General features: G+C 51.8%; 1 protein-coding gene across 1 annotated transcript in view; it reads right to left on the bottom strand.

Moving 5' to 3' along the window:
• The window catches only part of PACSIN1 (protein kinase C and casein kinase substrate in neurons 1), a 58,103-nt gene that overhangs the window by 6,481 nt on the left and 39,929 nt on the right, over positions 1-11,693 (bottom strand). The window contains exon 2 of the mRNA XM_011373492.1: positions 628-753. Coding sequence (XP_011371794.1) covers positions 628-690 — 63 coding nt within the window. The 5' untranslated portion in view covers positions 691-753. The remainder of the gene's footprint in view (positions 1-627; positions 754-11,693) is intronic.

Below are 11,693 nucleotides of genomic sequence, written 5' to 3'. Positions count from 1 at the left end.
GAGCTAAATCTATTATATTTATATGGAGTCATATAAGTATTGAGTTAAGCTGCAGCTTCTTGACATAATATTATGTTTGTAGACATCTCATTAAACACTTATTAATTTAGGTTTGGCAGTTATCACTTTGGGTTTCATAAGCCAGTAGAAAAATTTTCTGGGTCTTAAGTATTTTAGGAGGCTCTGAAATACTGGCCCGTCTCCACCTCTATGTTGCTGTGGGGTTCCCCCAACTCACTCCATTTCTCTGTGACCAGTGCTCTGTCTTCTGCCCACTTCACAGGGTAGGGGCAGGGAGCTGCTATGAAAGGCTGTGTAATCTGTAAAGTGCTGCACCTGCCTGTGTGAAGTGCCAGAGTCGGAGCCAGGGACCCCAGAGTAGAGGGTCAGGAGGCACCTGCTCCACATCATTAAATGTCATGGGATCTCTCCAGGGGCAGAGGGGCTCCAGGCTCAGTGCGCGGTAGTAGCCACTTCTTGGCAACCACTGCCTGTTGGATACCGAGGGCTTTGGGGGGACCCAAGGGGATGGGGAGCAAGGCTTGATATCACGAGGCAGGTGGGAGCCTGGCCTCCACACAGCCAGGCTGTCTGGTCCCCAGGACCTGGGGAGCATCAGAGCCTCACCTCCCAGAAGCTGTCAGTGGTCTCCTCCGGAGCTAGCGAGGCCTCATCGTAGGAGCCAGACATGGCGTGGCCGTCGGGGGATGGACAGGTGCGGAGCGGCGGTCAGCAGGCTGGGCTGCTCATGCGCTGGGAGGGCAGGAAAGAGATTCCTGGAGATGAGGGACATGTCTCACATGCCCCCTTCCAGGCCTGTGGCCTCAACTTGCTATGGGGATGAGGGCTCCATAGACCTGAGCCTTGCATCGGGATGGGTACTTCCTGCCCAGGGATTGACTCACCATCCTGAGGGTAACACCATGTCACCCTGTAGCATTCCTCGTGCCTCCCCATCTCTCTTCCATGAGCCCTTTCTCCATCTCCTTTCCCTCTCCTCTACCCCAAATCCATCCTCCAGCTCCAGTGTGAACACCTCTTGCCCTGACCACCAGAACCCTGGTGCCCACCCCTGTTTCGTGTTCTTGGACTGAGAGCTAAAAGTTAGGGCCACACAACTGAATATTTGCATTATATAAATCTGTGGTTTACTTCGTAGACACACAGGTCCTCAAAGTCGGCAATCAGGCTTATCTCTGTGTACGTCCAGCACCCCATCCCTAGCACCGGGCATCCTGTAGGGCCCATAAGAGCTCATTAAACCCCAGGTAGCTTCTCAATCTGCCCCGCTCGGCACCACCCATCCTGACCTATCTGGATCCTTGCACCAGGTCCAACACTCACCTAAGCTCCCTTCCCCCACCCCCAACCAATGCAGAACCCCTGGTCTCAGCCCCCAAATCCTCTCCAATCCCCCCACCTGGAGTCTAGACCCTTGACCCAAGCCCCTGGGAAGCTGGCTGCAGGCCTCCTCCTGCCCTCCAGCCAGGCCGAGTGCCTCCTCAGTTCTCTGGGCTGCTAGGCCTTATTAATGTCCTTTTGGTTGCCCTGGTGCCCAGCCTCAAAGGCCTCCATTAGCAGCTTCCATGTCCCCTAAGAGTCCTGGACATGGAACTTCCTGGCCCACAGGTCAGACCGCTGCAATCTCTCTGAGCAGGAGCAGCTGTGTGTGGCCTGGATCTGTCAGCCAGCATCACGCTGTCCAATCTAGGTCGAGTGCTGCCCCAGGTCTGGGGCAGGCATTACCCTACTCCCATCCCCCACCCAGGACTCACTGTCACCCCAGGCAAGAATGGCTCAGTCATCAGGAGACAGGACCCAGAGGGCCAGAGGCCTAGACTTCAAAGGGGCTGCCAGCCTCAGTGGGGACACCTCCCTGCCTCTGCACTGCAGCCTTGGGGACTGTGAACCCTGATCACTGAGCACACCGGCGGAGTGGAGGCCTCTGCAAGATTCAGCTGGCCCTCAGGCTCAGGGAAGGTTCACGAACACATGAAGGTCCTGGGACAAGGATGTCCCTCCTCCCTCTGGCTTCAGTTTCCCCATCTGTCCAGGGCCAGTGCTCCTTTCCCAGTTAATAACATAGTATTGCCTCCTTGCAGCGCTCAGGCACTAGATATATTTTGTTCTTTTCCCCTTGGCAAAAACACAAAAAGGCAAACTTTCCCATAAACTCATGCACAGTGGGAATGGGTGAGAGGGAGGGCAGCTGGATTCCATCAAGGGTCAAAGAAATGAGTCTGAATTTTTTTCTTCTTAATTGGGCACTTTTCACTTATATAGCAGTATTTGCTTCATAAAGAAAACTTTGATTTAGATATGGAGAAGTAAAAGGCAGGGATACTTAGGACTTTCAGCCAGGTTAGGTAAGTGTCCCTGGGCCCAAGGCCATCTAGAACCCTTGAAGTCACACAGAACTCTGTTCTTCGAGATCCGCACAGTGTGCAGTGTCATCAGGCTGGTGTTAGGGGCAGGAGCGGGATGGAGGGGAGGGACATTCCCTTATGGGAGTGAAGGTAGTGGGGAAGTGACTTGACACAACCTTGGTGGGGACAACTTGGCGTCCCTCTCTCACCATCACAGAGGCATACTTCTTCATCCAGAAGCATCATGTGGGCAAACTGATGCTGCCCAATTGGATTCACTGAAGCACTGCTTGTAAAAGCTGAAGGCCAGAAAGAACCCAGATGCCTGTCCAGGGGGCTGGTTAAGTCAACTGTGGTGCAGGTCTGCAGAAGAATGCACTGGTCCTGAATGACCCTCCCCAAGCCACGTCACTAATGCCAAAGGAGCAAGGTGCAGAATGGTATGGCTGAGGACGCCCCTGTTTGTATGGGTATTTTTTGAAACGGAGTAACAGTGGTTACATTTGAGGAACAGGGTGGCTGGGGGATGGGGTGGGAGATTTTGTGTCGGTGCTCCTTTTAGGCCTTTTAAATTTGCCTTGTATGCTCAAGTTGCATATATTTTTAAAAAACCCTCCAGCTTGTGTTGGAGGAGAGTGGAGGGAGCTGGGAGCCAGGACCAAGGGTGCACTCAAAGCATGGAGGGAGGAGACAGTGCATCTAAAACCTGGCATCTCAGGCTAGAAGGGAATTCAGGATGGCAGAGACCACTCTCCACCCTGTCTAGACCCAAGCACAGTGGGACTTGCTGTGTAGGCAGCTGATAGGTGCCCCAGGCTCGCAGCTGAGGTAATATGTATCATAGAAATAACTCTAGCCTTGGGGTCCCTGCTCTGTTACCAAACTGATGTGTGAACTTGAACAAGCCACATGGCCTCGCTGGGCCTTGCCATGAAATGAGGATGATACATCCCAATTAAGGATTAGATGAGATGGCAAGGGTCTAGCCCACTCCAGCCCCAGGCTAGACCTGCACACAGGAGGATCAGGGAGACCGGAAGCCAGGGTTGGGGAGGAGATGCAGGAGCCCCCAGGCACCACATGGCCAGTTACCACATTCCAACTGCCCCTGCCTCAAACTCCCACCCTGGGGGCAAGTGGGAGGCTTAACTCTTACCAAATGCCATATCCTTCCTGAATGGCGATCAGTAGTAGCTGCCATCACTGAAAACACTGCATCTCTCAGAGTCGGGAAGCTGGAGTGGCCGGCATCTGCCATTCCCCACAGGCAAGCCCAATACGCTCTTAGCTTTCCTCAACCCATCAAATGGCATAATGCCCATCCGATTTTTTGTGGCCCTGAAAGCCATTTATCATCAGTAATAATAGCTGGCATTTATGGAACATATCCTTGGTGCCAGGGACAGTTCACATGCCTTAACTCATCTAATCCTCATGACAACCACACAGGCAGGTGAGATTCTCACCCCCACATTGTAGACGAGACGAGAGCCCAGAGGCTGAGACATGACTGTGAAAGAGCTTGTCAGCTCTCACTATTGATTTGTCACCAATGCTGTTGTAGTTCCATTTCAGCGTGGGCTTTTTGTGGAGCCAGGGAAGGTGCCAGGCTGTCTCACCAAGAGGATGGTGAAGCCCTAGAATGCAGAATGGGGGTCTGGGGCTCTGGCTCCAGCTCTATTGCCTGCCAGTGAGAGCTTAGCTAAGTCCAACAAGGGGGTCTCAGTTTTAAAACTCATATTATGGAAAACAATATTTGAGTTTATTTTGAAGAACATGTGATAAAAGCTCTTTTTGTAAAAACACAGACCACTATGGAAATGTGAAGTTGTCATGCTGGCCTGGACCTTTCCTTTAGGGAGAAAGAAAGGAGCCCCAGGTATCCTTCTCAGGACTCAAGCCTAATGCCAGCTGCCTCTAAGGGACCCTGGAGGGCAGGAGCCTTGGTCATTATCCATCTACTCCTGGCTTGAAGGGACAGAGGAATTAAGAGGATGAGCCTGAACAAGGCAGGTCTGGTGTGGACAGCACTGTGGATTCCTACGTCATTAGTCACTAATGACCACAGACCTCGGAGTTACCCCAGCTCCTCTTTCTCCTCCCACCCCACACCCAGCCCATCAGCAGAACCCGAACTCTACTTTCAACTACCCTGGTCCCTTACCTCCCTGAAGTAGCCTCTTCACTGGTCTTCCTGCCTCTGACTTTGTTTCTCTCTCTCTCTCTCTTACACACACCCACCTCCCTGAAGGTATAGCAGCCAGAGGGAAATTGGTAAAACCTGTCAGATCCCACCGCTGCCCTATTTGGAACCCTCCTGTGACTCCCCATTTCCTCTGAGTATAAGTTCAATTCCTTGCCAAGAGGCCCTGCATAACCTGCTGTCTCACTCCTCACCCTTCCGCTCTTACCTTCCACTACTCTCACTGCCCTCCAGCTCCACTAACTTCCTTACTGTTCCAACCCCAGGGCCTTTGCACCTGCTAGGAATAGTCTCCCCCCACCCCTAGATGTCCAGGTCTGCTCAAATGTCATGACTTCCCTCCACTTAAACTTGCAACTCTGTTTCCACCCCCAGTACCCCCCACCTTCTCTCTTTCCTCACTCTATTATTCTCCACAGCCCTTGTCACCATCTGACAGGCCATCAACATTAGAATACTCATCATGTTTAGTGTCTTCCTCTCATACTAGAATATCAGCTCTGTAAGGTCAGTGATTTTGTCTGTCTGGTTCTCTGCAGTATTTCCAGGATCCAGAGCAGTGCAGTATTTGCTTCATAAAGAAAACTTTGATTTAGATATGGAGAAGTAAAAGGCAGGGATACTTAGGACTTTCAGCCAGGTTAGGTAAGTGTCCCTGGGCCCAAGGCCATCTAGAACCCTTGAAGTCACACAGAACTCTGTTCTTCGAGATCCGCACAGTGTGCAGTGTCATCAGGCTGGTGTTAGGGGCAGGAGCGGGATGGAGGGGAGGGACATTCCCTTATGGGAGTGAAGGTAGTGGGGAAGTGACTTGACACAACCTTGGTGGGGACAACTTGGCGTCCCTCTCTCACCATCACAGAGGCATACTTCTTCATCCAGAAGCATCATGTGGGCAAACTGATGCTGCCCAATTGGATTCACTGAAGCACTGCTTGTAAAAGCTGAAGGCCAGAAAGAACCCAGATGCCTGTCCAGGGGGCTGGTTAAGTCAACTGTGGTGCAGGCCTGCAGAAGAATGCACTGGTCCTGAATGACCCTCCCCAAGCCACGTCACTAATGCCAAAGGAGCAAGGTGCAGAATGGTATGGCTGAGGACGCCCCTGTTTGTATGGGTATTTTTTGAAACGGAGTAACAGTGGTTACATTTGAGGAACAGGGTGGCTGGGGGATGGGGTGGGAGATTTTGTGTCGGTGCTCCTTTTAGGCCTTTTAAATTTGCCTTGTATGCTCAAGTTGCATATATTTTTAAAAAACCCTCCAGCTTGTGTTGGAGGAGAGTGGAGGGAGCTGGGAGCCAGGACCAAGGGTGCACTCAAAGCATGGAGGGAGGAGACAGTGCATCTAAAACCTGGCATCTCAGGCTAGAAGGGAATTCAGGATGGCAGAGACCACTCTCCACCCTGTCTAGACCCAAGCACAGTGGGACTTGCTGTGTAGGCAGCTGATAGGTGCCCCAGGCTCGCAGCTGAGGTAATATGTATCATAGAAATAACTCTAGCCTTGGGGTCCCTGCTCTGTTACCAAACTGATGTGTGAACTTGAACAAGCCACATGGCCTCGCTGGGCCTTGCCATGAAATGAGGATGATACATCCCAATTAAGGATTAGATGAGATGGCAAGGGTCTAGCCCACTCCAGCCCCAGGCTAGACCTGCACACAGGAGGATCAGGGAGACCGGAAGCCAGGGTTGGGGAGGAGATGCAGGAGCCCCCAGGCACCACATGGCCAGTTACCACATTCCAACTGCCCCTGCCTCAAACTCCCACCCTGGGGGCAAGTGGGAGGCTTAACTCTTACCAAATGCCATATCCTTCCTGAATGGCGATCAGTAGTAGCTGCCATCACTGAAAACACTGCATCTCTCAGAGTCGGGAAGCTGGAGTGGCCGGCATCTGCCATTCCCCACAGGCAAGCCCAATACGCTCTTAGCTTTCCTCAACCCATCAAATGGCATAATGCCCATCCGATTTTTTGTGGCCCTGAAAGCCATTTATCATCAGTAATAATAGCTGGCATTTATGGAACATATCCTTGGTGCCAGGGACAGTTCACATGCCTTAACTCATCTAATCCTCATGACAACCACACAGGCAGGTGAGATTCTCACCCCCACATTGTAGACGAGACGAGAGCCCAGAGGCTGAGACATGACTGTGAAAGAGCTTGTCAGCTCTCACTATTGATTTGTCACCAATGCTGTTGTAGTTCCATTTCAGCGTGGGCTTTTTGTGGAGCCAGGGAAGGTGCCAGGCTGTCTCACCAAGAGGATGGTGAAGCCCTAGAATGCAGAATGGGGGTCTGGGGCTCTGGCTCCAGCTCTATTGCCTGCCAGTGAGAGCTTAGCTAAGTCCAACAAGGGGGTCTCAGTTTTAAAACTCATATTATGGAAAACAATATTTGAGTTTATTTTGAAGAACAAGTGATAAAAGCTCTTTTTGTAAAAACACAGACCACTATGGAAATGTGAAGTTGTCATGCTGGCGTGGACCTTTCCTTTAGGGAGAAAGAAAGGAGCCCCAGGTATCCTTCTCAGGACTCAAGCCTAATGCCAGCTGCCTCTAAGGGACCCTGGAGGGCAGGAGCCTTGGTCATTTTCCATCTACTCCTGGCTTGAAGGGACAGAGGAATTAAGAGGATGAGCCTGAACAAGGCAGGTCTGGTGTGGACAGCACTGTGGATTCCTACGTCATTAGTCACTAATGACCACAGGCCTCCGAGTTACCCCAGCTCCTCTTTCTCCTCCCACCCCACACCCAGCCCATCAGCAGATCCCGAGCTCTACTTTCAACTACCCTGGTCCCTTACCTCCCTGAAGTAGCCTCTTCACTGGTCTTCCTGCCTCTGACTTTGTTTCTCTCTCTCTCTCTCTCTTACACACACCCACCTCCCTGAAGGTATAGCAGCCAGAGGGAAATTGGTAAAACCTGTCAGATCCCACCACTGCCCTATTTGGAACCCTCCTGTGACTCCCCATTTCCTCTGAGTATAAGTTCAATTCCTTGCCAAGAGGCCCTGCATAACCTGCTGTCTCACTCCTCACCCCTCCGCTCTTATCTTCCACTACTCTCACTGCCCTCCAGCTCCACTGACTTCCTTACTGTTCCAACCCCAGGGCCTTTGCATCTGCTAGGAATAGTCTCTCCCCACCCCTAGATTTCCAGGTCTGCTCAAATGTCATGACTTCCCTCCACTTAAACTTGCAACTCTGTTTCCACCCCCCAGTACCCCCGACCTTCTCTCTTTCCTCACTCTATTATTCTCCACAGCCCTTGTCACCATCTGACAGGCCGTCAACATTAGAATACTCATCATGTTTAGTGTCTTCCTCTCATACTAGAATATCAGCTCTGTAAGGTCAATGATTTTGTCTGTCTGGTTCTCTGCTGTATTTCCAGGATCCAGAGCAGTGCCTTGCACATAGTAAGTGCACAATACATTTTTGTTCAATGCACGAATAAATGCCAAGGACCTTCTGGAATAATCATTCATTAAATACAGAAGCACTGAATTCTGTACCCCAGAGCCAAACACAGTCACCTATACACAACAGGCATTAAATAAATGTCGATAACGAGGGTGACACAGATCCTACCTGTCCTGTTTCCATGCCTCCTACTTCTCCTGGCATCCCCTTTCCTACCTCTTGGCCAGCCCCCAGTGTCCATTTCCAGGGTCTCTTTCTCCCTGATCCCCCAGGATGATTCTGCTCTCAGGATGGGGCCTCCCCATTCACGGATCCTATAGGACGCGGACAGAATAGGTATCAACAACCTCATCTGTTACGTTAGCCCTCTCTTCACTCTTCCTTTAGAGCAACTACAACAACCATTTTTAAGTACCTACCATGTTCCAGACTCTTCATACACTTTATTTCTAATCCTCATAGCAACCCACTGAGATGGGCAGAGATTTCTCCATCTTCTCTGAGACTCAGAGAGGTTAAATAACTTGTCCAAGGTCACACAGCAGGGAGAAGGCACAGTCAGATCCATAAGTCCTTCCTCTGCCCGCTTCAGGTGCCCAGTCCAGAGCCAGCACTCCGTGGGTGTCACCCCAGCCCTCCTGGCCTAAGGGGACCAGCTCAGCTCAAACCAAGGCAGGGCCATGGAAAGGCAGAGCTGCCTCCTCCTCACCCAAGGTGGGTCTCGGGCCCCACAAACATTCCCAGAAGCTCCTTCACTCTTCACCTCACCCAGAGATGGGGCCACACAAGGACTCTTACCAGCTTCTGCTGGGGCTTCATATGCAACAAGGATCCATGCTCACTCCAGCTTCTGCTCCTTTGTTCACCCGTTCCCTCCTGCCTAGGATGCATGCTATCTTCCCTCCCATCACCTACCTCTCCCCAGAATAACCCTCCTCCCCTTCAAGAACCAGCTCAGTCCCTGAATACCCCAGTGTTTGCCTACCTCACCCCTACACCCTGGTGCAGCTCCTGGTCGCACCCTGCCACAAACCATGTCTTGCTGGTTCAGGGTGGCAACCTACTCTCCCAACAAGCCCAGTAACTCCCACCAGATTGTCACTAAGAGCACTGCCCCTGGGGCCAAACAGAATAACTGGGTTCAAATCCTGGCTTTGCCACTTGTTGGCTGTGTGGCTTTGGCAAGTTGCTTGAACTTGCTGTGTCTGTTTCCTCATCTGCAAATGGAAGTGATGATAACTACTCCGTGGACTTGGTGTGAGGATGAAATGAGTACCTGGTACTCAGGAAGCACCATTTAAACAACAACAACAACTACTACTACTACTACTACTATTATTATTATTACTACTACAGTGTTTATCAACCGTGCTTCTCACAACTGCAAAACTTTCAAAACAGGAGACTCTCATCTCTCTGGATGATGTCACACCTCCTTTTCCTCTCTGTGCCTAACATCCCAGCAGACCTTTGCTATGGATTGAATTGTGCTCCTTCGCAATTCATACATTGATGCCCTACCTCCCAATGTGGCTGTATTTGGACTTTTAGGAGGAAAGTGAGGTCATAAGGATGAGGTCTTAATCCAACAGGATTGGTGTCCTTATCAGAAGAGGAGGAGAGAGATCTCTCTCTCTCTCCATGTGCATGCACTGAGGTAAGGCCACGTCTGGACACAGAGGGAAGTCAGCCATTTGTAAGCCAGGAAGAGAGGCCTCACCAGGAACCCAATAGACTGCCACCATGATCTTGGACTTTCAGGCTCCAGAATCTTGAGAAATAAATATCTGTTGTTTAAGCAGCCCAGCCTATGATATTTTGTTCTGGCTGCTCGAGCTGACCAAGACACCCTTCAGTGACCGTTGGGCTTCACCTGGGACCCCCAGGTCTCTAGGTCTCCTGTGAAAAGATCCCAGGCCAAGCTTCCTCTGGCCTTCTCTTTGGGTTTAAACATCAGGCATCCCAACCATCATCTGCTCGGAGGTAAAGTCCCAGGGCTGTCCCCAAGGGGCCTCCCTTCAGAAATGATGAATCTCTAGGGATTGGGGGTGTGGGGAGGAAGACGATGAAAACACAAACAGGGGGACAGAGCAAGCCAGAGCCAGATCTCACCCAGAGAGGCCCCAGCAGAGGGGACCAGGTGGGCTTGCTGTAGCTTGGAAGGGTTTAAAGGCACTCCACCTCAGTTCCGCCGGCTGGCCTCTCCCCCTCTTCTCCCTAACCCATTCCTTGGACTCTGATCTTTGGCCCTTTACCTTCCCTATCCTCTCCCTTCTTCCTCCAGCCCCACCAAACCCAGGCCCTCTCTCTTTCCTCTAGAAAATCATCCCAAAGGCAGCTCCTACACAAGCCTGCTCCCAGGCCAAGTGGAGGAGGCAAAATCCCATTCAGCCTCTAGGGAGACTCTAAGATGGCTCAGCAGGGAACAGATCGGCCCTCCCTGCATGGAGTATATACTCTAATGCAGGCAGAAAGCCAAGAAGTGAAAAAATATCACCTTGTTAGGCGGTGACAACAGTTAAGAGGAAAATCAGGCAGGGTAAGAGGGTTCCAGCCTCAAGCAACGATGGCAGAAGTTGGGGTATACACAGCTCCCTACCCTCCTGATGGCTAAGTCTGAGGTGTTTCCCACACTGGTTCCCAAAGGTGCTCCTCGGGACCGATCCCTAGTTGCCCGCAGTGGGAACTGGCTTGACAAAGCACCCTGCCTATTTCACCTCCACACTCTCAGTGTCTCCGGAGACCCTCCTCCCAAATGAACTGCTCTAATCAGATCCTTGTCCCAAGCTCGGCTTCTGGGGGGAGCTCAAACTGAGACACCACAGATGGGGAGGCAGGAGTGGAAGCTGGTAGAAAGACAGGCCCCGTCCTCTCTGCTCTGGGTGCATCTCTTTCCTCGAGACTAGTCATCCCACACTTGGCCCCTCTGCAGAGGTCTGTACTGTCCTGAGCCCTGTGCATCTGTGGCCTCCTGGAGGGTGGGGGCCAGGTCTGGTCACTCTGTGGGCAATGCTTCTGGTGGGCGTGCAGCAGGCTTTCCCACAGAACTGTGGAATGGAGTCTAACCAGGCCCCTTCCTGGTCAGCAGCACTGGGAATGGGATGCATACAGCTCACTCTCCTCCCCTTCCTGGCCAGGTAGAGCTGTCCTGGCCATGGCTTGAGCAGAAAAAGGCAAGAAGGATAGACCCAGTCCATGCAGGATATCCTGCCAAACTCGATGCCTCCAGGGCAACTTCCCAGCCACAGGGGCATTAGATCCCTTCCCCTGTGAGGGCTGAATCACAGGGCCTCCGTTATAGCATGGAGGCAGAGGCCAGTCGCCGAGGCAGAGACTCCTGGCTTTAAATTGCAGACCTGATCCTTATGGTGCAGCCCTGGGCCAAAGCAGGACGCAAGACAGAAAACTCCCTGCCCTTGTGGAGCTGACATTCCAAAGGGGCTAAACAGACAAGAAACCAGATGAATAAGTAAATGATCAAATGTATTAGAAGGTGACAAGGGATGTGGAGAAGAATAAGACAGGGAAGGGGACAGGGAGGGATGGTGGGGGTTAGGAGTGAGGCTGTTTTACACAGGATGGTCAGAGATGGCCATTCTCAGAAAGTGACATTTCAGCAAAGACCCAAAGGAAGTGAGGGAGGGAGTCATGCAGGAATCCGGGGGAAGAGCATCCAGGCAGAGAGAACAGCCAGCG

This window comes from Pteropus vampyrus, unplaced genomic scaffold (genome assembly GCF_000151845.1).
Source record: "Pteropus vampyrus isolate Shadow unplaced genomic scaffold, Pvam_2.0 Scaffold225, whole genome shotgun sequence".
Lineage (NCBI taxonomy): Eukaryota > Metazoa > Chordata > Mammalia > Chiroptera > Pteropodidae > Pteropus > Pteropus vampyrus.
This window is presented reverse-complemented; position numbering and strand designations above follow the sequence as displayed.